At 41.2% G+C, this 15203-nt stretch overlaps 1 protein-coding gene across 18 annotated transcripts in view; it reads right to left on the bottom strand.

Moving 5' to 3' along the window:
• RBMS3 (RNA binding motif single stranded interacting protein 3) overlaps nucleotides 1-15203 on the bottom strand; it is a 1606934-nt gene that overhangs the window by 121503 nt on the left and 1470228 nt on the right. For all 18 annotated transcript variants that reach the window (XM_062215492.1, XM_062215511.1, XM_062215613.1 and 15 more), the window contains one exon: nucleotides 9590-9636. In XM_062215492.1, the coding sequence (XP_062071476.1) occupies nucleotides 9590-9636 (47 nt within the window). The remainder of the gene's footprint in view (nucleotides 1-9589; nucleotides 9637-15203) is intronic.

Genomic DNA, 15203 nt, shown 5'->3' with positions numbered 1-15203 from the left:
GACAGAACTGACATTTTCCATGAACCAAATGCAAACAGCAGAGTCAGCATGGTCCAGTTATAAAATGTTTGCTCTTCTTTAGTTAACAATCATAGTAGATTTGGGAGTTTTGATTTCAGTTACATTTTGCTGTTCTCATGTGTTGGCTATGGAATGCAGAACACTTAACTCTTTACACAGTTTGAGCTACAAGCTACAAGCCAGTCACATGTTTGCCTGTGATACTCTGACAGCCCTATGGCTCCATGCACAGTTTACAGGATATTCAGGATCACAGAACACACCCTTTATCTGAAACATGGGACCTCTCCAAGAGGAAAGACTAATGTCAACGTTCCTTCGAGAAACCTTCCCAATCTCCGGCAGAACACAACTGCCTCTGTGGTCTTTTTTTTTTTTTAAGAAAATATAAAAGAGTAAACAGTGAAAGCTTAGTTTTCCTCTCATTTGTATTTCCCATTACTCCACAGATCCTCCCTGGAAAAATTATTCTCATCTTCTTTTTTGTACTCTTGCAAAAAATGTTTCAGACATATAAAAAGGAACATACACACAGGTCTCCTAAAATCTGGTGCCTCTATGGTAATACTCTATGCATTCTACCTTGCATCAGGATTCTGGACATGTCCAGTGCACCTAATATGATATGTAAAAATTCTTTTTCAAATAATACCAATAAAATGACTATAAACAGTGCAGTAAATAGGTATTTTAAAAATCGTTTACTTAATGCAACCAAATAAGCATGACGCAATGTTTGACAATACTAACTGGATTGGAGAGAGTTGCCACTGTATCTGTGGATACTACTCGTTTTATGTAAAATTGTACGAGCCTCCTCCAACAGTAATAAATATTCTTGTCCCTGTTAGGCCACTTCTTGCTAAGCTAGGTTTGACTGCTAAACCAAATATAATAATGTGAATAGGGAGTAACATACTTTATTCCAGATATCAACTTTAGGTTCCTTGCTCTGCTGATTAAGTTATCCAAAGCAATTTCCACACCTCTAACAGGCATGTGCCAATGCTAACCCATGTTTCATACTTTGTTGACTAAATAATTTGGTTAGTTTGATATCTTACATGCATAGAAATGGTGGTTCTCTTACTGCCCTGTTAGTAGGATGTTACCATTTAGGGTAATAAACCAATGATGAGCAAATCTTTTGTAAAACAATCTGTAGGAAGAAGTGTCAAGTTCATAAGATTACTTAGTCATACCATTCTCATTTTTTTGCATTTCACTATGCACAATTTCTATCTTCAATAAGATATCAATTGTTATCACCAACACTGAAAGATAATCTAAGAATTCAATTCTTAACCAAGGACATAAGGCTCTCATGGGTAGTTGGGTTGCTTGGGGTGAAATTGAGTCTGTTTAAGAAGAGTTAGGGTAAGGTGTTGGATGGGCACAGACTCCAGGTTGATGACTGAGGAGAGGGGTGGTTTCCAGCTTACTGGGGTCAAGAAGAGCTCATCAGTCACGGGTTTTATTTTTGAGTTTGCATTCACAAAGCTAGGTTAAACAGTCTATAAAACAAATAAGAAACAGTACCTACCTTCATTAATTTAACAGTCTAGTAGAAGAATAGGTATTGGAAAATTATCACGGGAACACGAAATACAGTGCAAAATCAATGTTTACATTGATGATTATGTTGTGCCATGTATATTCCTTTCATGCTAATAAAGTCTTGTGAGAAAAAGTACTAACACCTTCATCACCATTTCATAGAGGAAAAAAATCTAAAGTCCAAACGGTTTGTCCAGGGTCATAGATCTGGTAGAAAACAGAATTTGAATGAACATCTAGACAGGCTCGTTGTAGAGTCTGCAATCTTAACCAAAGTTTGCCCTATTTCTCTTATGACTAATTGTGTAACTACCAATGCCCAGTTTGTCTGATGGGGTTCTTGGAATGAGAACAGTATTTTATTTGGTAGAGTGACACAGAGAGAAAAGGAGACAAAACGAGATCTTCCATCCAATGGGTCGATCGCAAAAGGGTTAACATATCCAGGGCTGGGCTGGGACAGGCTAAAGCCAGGAACCCAGAACTCCATCAGGATCTCTCATGTGGGTAGCAGAGGCCCAAGCAATTGGGTCATCATTTACTGTCTTCCCCGATGTGTTTGCAGGGAGCTGGATGGAAAACAGAGCAGATGGGGCTTGAACCAGCACTCCAACATGGGATGACAGCATCACAAGCCGCTCCATATCAGTGGCCCCAAGGACAGCGGGTGTGTGTGTGTGTGTGTACTGAATATCACAATATCTGAACCTAGGCAAAGATACTTCCATGTGCAACAAGACAGAGATGCAAAGTATCGCAGGATGTCTAAGCCTCACAGAGTCGAGTTCAGCTGTAGTAATCAGGTTGTGAAGTGCTTTTTAGGCTACTTGTGGGAGACTGGGTTTTGCTCTGAAGTTAGTAAAGACCCTTTAATCTTCTATACCAGATATATAGGTGATTCCTTGGATTGATTCACTTTAAAAAACTATTCATAATGCAATTTTGTTTGCAGGGGAGTCCTATTAGAGGCAGGCAAAAGCTCAGTGCAGGCCCTGTGACTGAACAAACTCAACCTGTGGCAGGGAGAAAAGGCCGATTGAAGATACATTTCAGCTGCAGATTGAACCAACCTTCAGACAAATTGGATCCTGAAGGATATAGGAGAAGGAGACCAGAGGACTGAAGCTCATAGTCTGGCTATAGAACAAAATCTTTTAAAAGGAAAAGCATTCTGATATATATTTTCCATTTTAACTTGTGTGCTTTGTGTTGGGAAGTGCTGATGAGATGAGGGTGATGAGCTCATTTTGAGACATACAAAGATCTCTGCTAGTAGCAACCAATAAGCACGTAGAAACAAAGGTGCCAGAGCTCTGCAGTCACCATGAACTTGAGGTACAGACGTAGCAGTCTTCAGTTCCTAAAGGCAAGAGTAGTGGAGATCTTCTAGAGAGAAGAAAAAGACTAACCCTGGAGAAAACTTCACAGAGGCAGGTAGAAGAGCTGCACTCAAAGGAAGATACTGAGTGGGCAGTAAGAGAGATCCAGAAGTCACAGCAGGGCTGGTGTTTCCCAGCTCTGGCGTCTGATATAAGAGCACTGGTTTCAATCCCAGCTCCTCCACTTCTGATCCAGCTCCCTGCTACTGCACCTGGGAAAGTAGCAGGTGATGCTCCAACTACTTAGGTCCCTGTCATTCTCATGGAAGACCCAGATGGAGTTCAGGCTCCTGGTTTTGGCCTGGGTCAGCTAGGGATGGTGTGGCCATTTAGCGAATGAACCAGAGGATAGGCAATCTCTCTCTCTTTCTCTCTGCCTTTCAAATAAACACATAAATCTTTTAAGAAGGTGCGCGCACCCTCTCCTTTGTCCACCGCTGCTGCCACCTTTTTCTGCCATTCCTAGTGCTGCTTGTGTGCTGTTTCGGTGCGGACCTGGTACCCCTTCTGTAAAGCGGTAGCTGAGGGGACTCCGGCGCTTGCCATAAAAAGCCCGCTGAAGGAGTCAAGACTGAGGTGGCGAGGCACGATGGTTCGTTCTGTGGTGCAGTTTAAGATTAACAGGCATACGCCACTGAATAAATTAACGAAAGCCGATTGTGAAGGACAGGCTTTGTCAGGGATGGAGATCAGATTCTGCTGTGAGGGGCAGCCATCAGTGAATCAGACACACCTGCCCAGTTGGATATGGAGGCCAAAGCTAAGACTGATGTGTTCCAGCAGCAGATGGGCGGTGTCTAACGGCAAATGGCTTCCATCACATTCTGACTACTCCAGCATAGCTTTATCTTTCCTTTCCTCCCCCTTCCCCATTCTTTATAGTCCATAAAGTAACTGGTCTATGTGCACAAGCAAATTGCATTTTCTTCTTTTCTTTCTCTCTCTTTTTTTTTTCTTTTCTTTTTTTTTTTTTTTGAACTAAATGGCCAGTGGTACGTTTTCATTGCTATCAAATGGGGAAAAATACTGATTCTGTGAAAATATGCCCTTTCTCACTCAGCTCTTATCTTCCTATAAGTTATAAATAAGTTACTTTGCTCTCCGTATTTTATCAACAACAACAACAACAAGAATAAACAACGTAAAAATCCTTGCATACTTTGTTTGATTGGATAATTTTAATGGCTTTCATTTATCATTGTAAACCCAAGGAAAATTTTATAACTTCTTTGTACATAGTTGTTACATGTAGGGCAATCTGTGTTTAAGTAGGGATAAATTACTATTAAAAAAATGAATCCTAGATAGTTTTCCACTCAAGTCAAGCATCATGTTCTTTAAATAAGCTTCTTTTAAAAAAACTATCTTTTGAAAAATAAGAACAGCAGAGAACGAAGTTGTGGGATCCAACAGATAGGAAAGTTTCAAAACAGTATAAGGGTCAAAAAAATATATGAGGCTTCAAATTGTACAAAGACTAAAAGCTTCAGCTATAACTTCCAGATTTGGAGGTCACGAAGGGCATCAGCAAGGGAAATTCCAGTGAATTTTGAGTAAAAATTGCATGCTTTCATAGCCAGAATTAAAGAAGAATAAGGGAACATGGTGTATGTAGACAACAGAGGAAGTTCACCAGTGAAGGGAAGATGAACATAACGCAGCTGCCAGAAGTAACTCAGCCAAAGGAAGGGACTGTATTGTTTCTTTCCCGTTAGAACTGGGAAAGACTTGAGTATGTGCACAGGCTTGAAACAATGTTCGCAGACAGGAAGGTATTGAATAGAGGGTCTAATCAATGCAATAAACTTGTTTATTATGTAAGATCAGATAAACTCAAGACTGTGGGTGTCCTTCCCATCTTAACTGAAATTTGTTTCTTAAGGGAAAATGTTCCTCGTAAATCTCTAAGTGGGCAGCGGCACAGGGTGATCCACATTTGCAACTGTTCAAACAGTTCAAAGGACACCATGTGCACTGCTAAAATGTTTTAGAGAAAGGCATCATTATTTCTGGGGATTTCAGGCTGACAGATGTGCCTGCAGCCACCCCAAAATGGCCTAGATGTGGTGGCCTGAAATGTAGGGTGCAAACCTTCGGGAAAAATGGAAAATGTTCACTTAGGATGAGGTAGCCCTCTCCACTTTCAACATGGTCCAGCCCACATTCACCTGTGGCTGTTCAAACTCGGGGCTGAAATCTCATTGTTTTTCTCTTCAGATTTGTAATGGATAAGGATGAGTACCTTATGTTTCTAGAGTATTTTAAACTGTGCACTGGCAAATGACTGAGCAAAGCAAAAATTTAGACAACGTATTCTCTAGATTCTGATCGTTGGAAGCTCATGAGTCAAGCATGTTTGAAATTGAGTGTACTATCTCTCTTCAATTTATTTCCTGTCTTTCTGATAACAGGACCTCTAATTCTTCCAGCACTGAAATTTCTGACTCTTTTTTTTTTCTTTACTCTCTTGCCAACAAATATAACATCAAGTTAGTCAGGAGATTGGCAGAGCTCAGCTGAAAGCATTTTCTGCTCTAAGAAGTCTTGACCAGCTACCCGAATTACAGCCACAGCTTCCCAACACTCTGCAATCACCACTAGGTGCTGTTACATACCAATAATGAGATGGTTTAACATCAGTTCATATTGCTGTCACGTAAGAGAGCAAGGATGGGCCTAATTCACCAGTACCATGTTCACAATCCTTGATAGGGACCCCACACCCAGAACTGCTGGTTGACCATTTGTTTAAGGCACAAAGTGTAGCCCTCAAGACTGTGTCCTCTCCTGGTTTCCTTCTGCAACGGACACAATTGAACAGCATAGAACAAGCTCCACCACTTTTATAATGAGAAGATTTTAATATCCTCCTACTTCAAGAAACTTCCAACTCCTTCTTCATTATGTATAGCTTCTCACTCTGCTGATAAAAATCCAATGACTATTCCCCAGGCTGATGAAGCAAAATAGCAAATCCTTAAACTTTTAAATCTGGCACCAAAAAAAAAAAACCAAAAAAAAACAACTTTCCAAATTTGCAAAACTCCTTCAGAGGGAAGTTTCAATCCGTTAAAACTGGTTGATTTGTTAACATCCACAAACTCCTTCTCTATTCATGCCCATCTACTGTCTCAGGACACAATCTTCCCTGTGCCTATTCTTGGTCAACTAAGTCATCTTTGATATTGTAGGACAAATAAATCCCTTTGCTTCCATATAGCTTCCCATTTATCCTAACTAGACAAAGATATCAGGTTCTGGCCGGCGCCATGGCTCAATAGACTAATCTTCCGCCTGTGGCACCGGCACCCTGGGTTCTAGTCCTGGTTGGGGCACCAGTTCTGTCCCGGTTGCCCCTCTTCCAGGCCAGCTCTCTGCTGTGGCCCGGGAGTGCAGGGGAGGATGGCCCAAGTGCTTGGGCCCTGCACCCCATGGGAGACCAGGAGGAAGCACCTGGCTCCTGGCTTCGGATCAGTGCAGTGCTGGCCGTAGCAGCCAGTTGGGGGATGAACCAATGGAAAAGGAAGACCTTTCTCTCTCTCTCTCTCTCTCTCTCTCTCTCTCTCTCGCTGTCTAACTCTGCCTGTCAAAAAAAAAAAAAAAAAAAAAAGACATCAGGTTCTCCTGAGAGCCAGAGACCCTCACTTGATTCTCAGCTGACCAAATGGTTTCACTTTCTGATATCTACAACAGCGATATTAGCATGCCAAAGGGATATGTTGGTAAATTACATGACCTGTGGAAGGTACTTTGATATAGCTTTTTAATTTTGTTTTTAATTTTGTTTAAAAAATACATGTTGGGGACAATTGGTATTAGTACAGTGGTACTAAATTATTATATGTGATGATGATATTATCAGCATGAAATATAATGTTCTTATTTTTAAAGATGTATGTTGAAGAATTTAGGGGTATTTACTTTGATATGGTCCAGCAAAATATATCCCTCACTAGTGTTTAATATAATTATAATTAAAAAATTATATAATCATGCATAAATTTTAAGTTATTTTATTGGGGCTGACTCTGTAGCATAGTGGGTAAAGTTGCTGCCTGTAATGCTGGCATCCCATATGGGCACCAGTTCGAGTCTTGGTGGCTGCACTTCTGATCCAGCTCTCTGCTATGGCCTGGGAAAGCAGTAGAAGATGGCCCAAGTCCTTGGGTCCCTGCCACCCATGTGGGAGACCTGGAAGAATCTCCTGGCTCCTGGCTTCGGATCAGCACAGCTCCAGCCATTGCAGCCATCTGGGGGAAGTGAACCAGCAGATGGAAGACCTCTCTCTCTCTCTCTCTCTGCCTCTATTTTTTTGTTACTCTGCCTTCCAAAAAAATAAATAAATCTTTTAAAAGAAAGAAGGATAGACAGAGAGAGAGAGAGAGAGAGAGAGAGAGAGAGAGGATTCTTTAAAAAAAGTTATTTTTTATCTTTATTTTTAAAATATTGGCTATAGGAATGCAAAAACTGGGTATGTCTTGGTCACTGGTTACTACTCTTATCCTTGATACAGACAGTACTTTTATAAGTAGATATTAGATAAATGTTATAGGGAGTAGATACATATGTTAATATACATAATATATACTTATGCATATAATTTCGAAATACAGCAAAACATTAACACTTGTTGGAGAAAATTAATGGGCATAGTGGTATTCATTCAACTATTTTTTACTTTAATCTATGTCTGTAAATCTTAAAAATATTCTTCTAAATATATTTATGTGTATTTGACTGTCAAATCATGTACCGTTAAGTTGGGAGTATGAAGTACTTAGTACATAGTATGTGTTCAAAAAATATCAATTCTTTCATTAAAGCACCTATTTTCTGTCACTTAGCACGTGAAGCCTTGAGAGTATTTTGTGCCTTTCAATCTCACTATTTTACCTCCAACTTTACGAGGCAGAGAACTTCATTCTCCAAGCCTTTAGTTCTTTCTACCAGGTCTATGGTGTTTTGTTGGAAGTAAACAAATGCTTATTGGATAAATGAAAGGATATCGTTAACTTTATCTTCTAAAGGGAAGTTTAATCAATGGAAGAACAAGGACCAAGCTGGTACCCCAGTCTGCCACTAGTGTTTGCTCTTTAATGGAAGGATTCACTGTGAGCTCCTTAAGGGATAGGGCATTTCCAACACATGGCTTTCTTCTACTCTCTGGATCACAGCAGTGTGTCCAGAGACTCACTGGGTATTTGTTGAATGACTCAGCAAGTGGCTGTCTGGATGGACAACATGAAAGCCATGGAAAAATCCAAAATACAAGCTGTGAGAATAGAACAAGCAACCAACCAAAGAATGGCGAGTGTCAACTGCAGGACAGCAAAGCAAAGGAATTAGGGTGTAAGAAGAAGGCTTCAGGTGCCAGGGTATGGCACAGTGGGTGACGCCATTGCTTGCAACACCACCAGCATCCCAGAGTGGAGCACAACTGTTTGAGTTCTGGCTGCTCTACTTCTGATCCAGCTCCCTGCTAATGTGCCTGGGAAGGCCGTGGATCATGGTTCAATCACTTGGACCCCTGCTACCGATGATGGAGACCTAGATGGAGTTCCTGACTCCTGGCTTTCGCCTAGCACGACCTTAGGAACTAACTGTGGACGACAGAGGGAAGGAGGTGGGGAGGTAGAGGTCGAGAGAGAGAAAGTTTTCACTGAAGATGTTCAGAATTTCCAGATTAGGGGGGCTGGCCCTGTGGCAAACCAGGCTACACTTCTGCTTGTGGCATTAGTTTGTGTCCTGGCTGCTCCTCTTCTGATCCAGGGCTCGTCTATGGCCTGGAAAAGCATTGGAAAATGGTTTAAGTCCTTGGGCCTCTGCACCCACCTGCCTGGGAGACCCAGGAGAGACTCTTGGCTCTTGGTTTCAGATAGGTCCAGCTCCAGCTATTGAGGCCATTTGGGGAGTGAGCCAGAGGATGGAAGACCTCTCTCTCTGTTTTTCCCTCTCTTTGTCTGTAATTCAACCTCTCAAATAAATAAATAAGTCTTAAAAACAAAAGAAGAATTTACAGGATTATAGAGAGGCCAGGGCATGTAGTTCTAGAGTCTTATTTTTCAGAGGAGTAATTGGAAGTTATATGACTTGTTTTTCATAAGAAGCTACAAATTTCCAGATGCTTATTAAAATGAAGAATGAAGATACAATCACCGAAGTTATTAACTTGACTTTTATCCACTACCATTCCATTGATCAATGGAAAGAGAGAATTAAAGCATTATTCATGTAGCAATTCACCTGGGTACACACAAGAAATGACTGAAAGTGAAACTCTGGGTTTGTAACAGAAACTCTTAAATACTCTTATCCTAGTGTTCTCCCAGCCTAAGTCTATGCATACTCCCTTTCCACATGCTAGTCTTTATACCCTCTCAGAAGAAAAAGAGAGAGATGGGGGAGGGGGGGAGAGACAGAGAGAGAGAGAGAGAGAGAGAGAGAGAGAAGGATTTAATCTAAGCAGAGGCATTGTGAGCATGAGAGACCAGAGTCACTTATGAGAAGAAAAGAATCACAATGGTGAAAAATTTGGAGCTTAAAGATCTTGTTTAAAAATGTAAAACAGGACAAAAACATATGAGCTCAAAGAACTCCCAGCAATCAAAATGGAGAAAATGTGATCTACTTACCCATTCTGTATGGCAGCTGTGGGGTCATAAGTCAGAGCCATGCCAGCCTGTGTAGAGGGAGGAGAGGGGAGAAAATACATCTTAACATTTTTATTGGGTTGCCCCAAACATTCAGCACACATAGAGATTTTTATCTTCATTTTCCACGATTTAAATTTATTTTCTACTATATATTCCCCTACCCTAATTGCCAAGACTAGCATTTTACTGCGTACAAACCAGAATCCACCAGTGAATGAGGAGTTATAGCTACACAAAGGAGCAGTGCAGCTTGGATGATGTCCATTTCTACTTCATAAACTATCCTGTGATATTTTTATAATTTCTAAGTACTGTCAAGAGCACCTACTGTACATCTCATGGCATGAAAAAAGACAGTAGGAATGAGCAAAGCTAAAAACTGCCTAAAATTAATTCAACCTTATTGGCAAATAAGAGCTCTTTACTTTAAAGTATGTCTTGGATGTTGGGAGGTAATGAGTTACAGTGCTTGTCTGACATAGCCTTCTAAGTGCTAGAAAGGAGAGATCATGTACACATGGTGGAAGTTCTAGGCCACATGACTAAGAAAAAGGTAGCTTTGCCCTGTTTCTAAGCTGAGATGGCTGCAGAGGAACTACACCTCTATAACTGGCTCTAGTTTTGCAACTGCTGCTTTACAGCCTGTCTTGTTCCTTCATACACATCATCACCTCGGATCCTGCAACGACCCCATGAAGTAAGCAGGAGAAACATTCTCTCCGTTTATAAAGGAAGACGCTGAAACTTGCAAAGACCAAGAGTCTTGCTCCAGGTTGCACATGTGGAGGCAGAACCATATTTCAACCCAAGTCTTCCACTCAACTGCAGCTTTGGCCTCGGATTTCAATGCGATTGGAGTGTCATCTCCATTCTCATGGGAAAACTTGCTCTGTGACCATTGTTATCAGGACTCTCAGTACAGTTATCACTTTTGAGTAGAAAAAAAAAAGTATAAAACGAAATGTGGAACAACTTCCCAGGTTGGTGTAGGATAGATTTATTTTTTTTTTAAGAAATTGAAAAGTGAATTAGAAGTGGATGTTAAGTTTATTGGTTTGATTTCTAGCTTGACTCCCCACTCTAACGTCCTACAAGAGCAGAGAGCCAGTGATGGCATTTCCTGCCACCTACCTAGGATATCTGGACTGAATTCCTAGCTCCTGGCTTCAGCCTGGCCCTGTCCCAGTGATCGTGGGTATTTGGGGAGAGAAACTATAAATAAGAGTGCACGCTCTCTCTCTCTTTCTCTCTCAATCTGCTTCTCAAATAAAAATAAAAAGTAAATCGGACCAACACCAACCTCCTGGCTTTCATAATGTTCTATAATTAACTGTTGGCAAAGTGTATGCATCGGGAGAAACTGAGTAAAGGCCAAATAGCACGTCTTTGCACATTACTTTTGTAACTTCCTCTGAACTATAATTTATTTAAAACACATTTTTTATTTTTTATTTATTTATTTTTTTGACAGGCAGAGTGGACAGTGAGAGAGAGACGAGAGAAAGGTCTTCCTTTTGCCGTTGGTTCACCCTCCAATGGCCGCTGCGGCCGGCGCACCGCGCTGATCCGAAGCCAGGAGCCAGGTGCTTCTGGTCTCCCATGGGGTGCAGGGCCCAAGCACTTGGGCCATCCTCCACTGCACTCCCTGGCCACAGCAGAGAGCTGGCCTGGAAGAGGGGCAACCAGGACAGGATCGGTGCCCCGACCGGGACTAGAACCTGGTGTGCTGGCGCCGCAAGGCGGAGGATTAGCCTAGTGAGCCGCGGCGCCGGCCTAAAACACATTTTTAAAAAGTGAATGAGCTTTGGAGATTTTTGAAGAGAGTAAGGAAAATCATAAATAGTTTTGTTTAGTTTAGTTATTTTAATTATCTGAAAGGGATAGATAAGTTTCAGAGAGAAAGAGAGAGGGAGAGACGGAGGGTCTTCCATAGCTGGTTCACTCCCCAGAGTGCTCAACCGCCAAGATTGCACCAGACTGAAGCCACAAGCCAGGAGCTTTCTTCCAGGTCTCCCACATGGGCTCAGGGGCCTAAGCACTTGGGCCATCCTCTGTTGTTGCCCCAGATGCATTAGCAAGCAGCTGGTTCAGAAGTGTAACAGCCAGGCCTCAAACTGGTGCCCCAATTGGGATGCCAGCACTGCAGGCTGTGGCTTAACCCACTATACCACAATGCCAGCCCCATCACAAATATTTTAAAGAAAAGAAATTACAAGCTTTCACGTTTGAGTATTTTCTTTATCTGGTGTGACTGAAGGTGATTTTCCTGTTGGGGCACTGAGTTTCTTGGATTTAACATATAATTGAAATAAAAAATTTCAGGCTTCCCAACACATGGCTTGATGTACAGCTCGCATAATTTTCCCAAAATAATAACTTGTACATAATTACTAAGATTGGTATGAGGAATAAAATCATGAACAGAATTGCCAAAAGGGAGCAGACATATATTGAAATGGAGTTTGCAAACAAAATTATGAAGGCTGTCAGAAGTTCATGGATACTGAGAATACTTGTTGAATGATAATTCCATGACTTCTCTAAAACTTAAGGATCTCAAGCATGTTAAAGAAATACATAAGTGGTAGGCTGGCGCCGCTGCTCAACAGGCTAATCCTCTGCCTGCGGCACCGGCACACTGGGTTCTAGTCCCGGTTGGGGCGCCGGATTCTGTCCCGGTTGCTCCTATTCCAGTCCAGCTCTCTGCTGTGACCTGGGAGGGCAGTGGAGGATGGCCCAAGTCCTTGGGCCCTGCACCCGCATGGGAGACCAGGAGAAGCACCTGGCTTCTGGCTTCGGATCAACGTGGTGCGCCGGCCGCAGCGGCCATTGCGGGGTGAACCAACGGAAAAGGAAGACCTTTCTCTCTGTCTGTCTCTCTCTCTCTCTCACTGTCCACTCTGCCTGTTAAAGATGATGATGATAATAATAATAATAATAATAATAATGCCTAGCTCCTTGGACTGTTGTGAAATTTAAATGAGATGACATTTGTAAAGTGCCCAGCCCAGTGCCTGGAGACAAGACACATAAATATTATGATACAAAGCAATACATGCTGAGCGCCATTTGTGTGATATGACGGAGGTGCTGGGGATGGTCATGTGTGGCAGGTTGAGGAGTTACAGCCGAACACAGTCCTGAACGAAGAGGAGGGCTGACTGCAAATGGAGATGAAAAGTGAAGCCCAGCTCGGCACAGTACAGCATTGGAAAAAGTGTCTAAATAAAAATGGCATGGTGAGTGGCTCACTTGCCGTAGAACATGTGTGGAGGGAGAAGAGCAGAAAAGGGGCCTCGCCAGTCGAGCAGGGTACCTTGATTGCCCAGCACCTCTGGTTTCTAATTTATTGCTGGTTTCTAATTCGAATATGGTCTTAAGACGTATTTTGCATTGGATTTCCTTTTGTTTCTTTCCACAGAGGTACAAAAGAAATCACTTTTGCTGCTCTGTCTAGCCACTTTTATACTAAGCTAGAACCATGAAATCATCATTATATAATCGCCAAATATTGTGGCATGTTTACAAACTTCGGAATCACATGCAAAAGTAAAATATCTTGGAACAAAATGAAAATGTCAAACCACATATGTAGAAAAGTGATGTTTAATCCTGTCACTTGCTTTTAAAAGGGCTGATCAGATTCACAAACATTCTTCGTTTCTCAAGTTCACATTATTTGTGTAATGGAGGCATTTATATTTTATTTAAAACAAAATGGAGCGTTTTGTCATTTTTCAGCAGTAGCTAAGTTTTGGTTCAGTATTTCAGCCATCATAGGGTATTTCTAGCCCTTCTAGACAGAATCAGTAATAAAGAACTAAATAATTTAGAAGACATTTTAAAAAATGATTTATTGCAGTAATTAGGGTACTTCTATTTTTAATAGATGTGGGAGATTCATTGAGGCACATCAGTTGGACTTCAGAGCTGGATCCTTGCTATGTTAATTATAAAATATGTTGTTAGGTTATATGAAGAGGTAGTAGCTTCACAGCTGCTTCTTAAAGTGTACATTTTCAGAAGTCAGCATTCCCGCGTAGACGCAGCCCCTGAACTGCAATGCTTCGACTTTTCGGGGAACAGAGAATGACTGTAATATCACTAGCAACAAGATAGGCTGATGGAATTGTTTTAACCACTTGGAAGCTATCGTTGCACTGTAACGTAGACTGGAGACCCAACCATTTGATGTAGTAAAGCTTACACAGATAGAAGCCGAAATTCCTGGACAAATGGAACATTGATGTTCCAGCCCATTGAAGTGGATCTCACTTTACCTTATTTATACTTATTTATCTATTTAGAAAACACATCCTTTAGTGAGCAAATCATGAGACAACATTGTGTGTATAATGTCTTAAAAATACACTTAAATTTAAAAGTAGTTTGTTCATATTTGATTTTTAATTATGTACACACATTAATTTAATATACATGTATAATTAAAAGTATACATAATTACATTGTGTACTGCTCAAATCAAGGTATTTTCAAAAACCTTCAAGTGGAAATAAACTGAAAATTAATTTCAATAAAATTTACCAAGTTGGGTGGTATAATTATAAATGGCTTTTGTCCATTTTTTTTTTAATTTTCAAAGTTGTATGTAATAAGAATTAATTTTACAATGGGTGTAAGCATTTTGATTTAACACACTATGTACAATTATATCCTCTATGACTTGTTTTAAAATTCTGGATTCAAGATGAAGTAAAGAGCATCATTTGTAAAAGTTATGCAGATCAAGGCCTGAGTCAGAAGTAAGCTTGGAAATGCAAGGGGACCTTAAGCTTCCTGGGTCAGTAAGACAGGAGGTGGGAGGTGGGATAGCGTTGCTAACACCAAAAGGGTCAAGGCATGAATACCCCGGAAATCAGGAACGAAGACTGAAAGCCCAGGGCTCATGGCACAGCCTTCCTAGTGCTGGAAGCCTTTAAGAGTTCAGAAATCCAGGCAACCATTCTGGCTGAGGAACTGAGGGTTTCCTACGTGATACCATGAGTGTGGATTTCCAAGATATTCAGAGGAACCTACACAAATCCATAACAAGCAGACACCACTAGATGTCCAACACTAAGTCACGCTTCCGGCCAAAGAAAAGGATTTTACCTGACTTTCATGTCATGGCAGAAATTAATCCTAGGAAAATATATACACTCAGAGAAAAGTGGAAGCCAGGTCACTGGTTCACTTGCTGAAAGGGAATTTGAGAGAATGAACTTCTGACCATGATAAGAGACAAGCGGTCGTGTTTTTTGGGAGAATGGCTCTGGCTCAGTCAGGGTTAGAGTGGCATGGTTTCTCCCAGTGGAGGCAGTTGTCTGTTCTGGCTGCTGAAAGGCTGCTCCCTGAGACATTGTGCCGTCAACCTCTTCCTTAAAGAGAAGACGAGGAACAAATAAGATGGCAAGTGAGGACATTCCCAAGATCTACACAGCCCTGAAATAAGGCAGGAGATCCCAGTGTGTTTTTCTATAAAAGGTGCCAACCAACCTGTGAAACGGCTCACACTTCACTTCCTAATTTTCACACTTTCAGAATCCGAGGAATACTTTTATTCTATATTTCTTACCCACTTGCGTTATTTGAC

This window comes from Lepus europaeus, chromosome 2 (genome assembly GCF_033115175.1).
Source record: "Lepus europaeus isolate LE1 chromosome 2, mLepTim1.pri, whole genome shotgun sequence".
In the NCBI taxonomy this organism is placed as follows: Eukaryota; Metazoa; Chordata; class Mammalia; order Lagomorpha; family Leporidae; genus Lepus; species Lepus europaeus.
The sequence above is the reverse complement of the archived record's forward strand: the minus strand, read 5'-3'. Positions and strand labels throughout refer to the sequence as shown.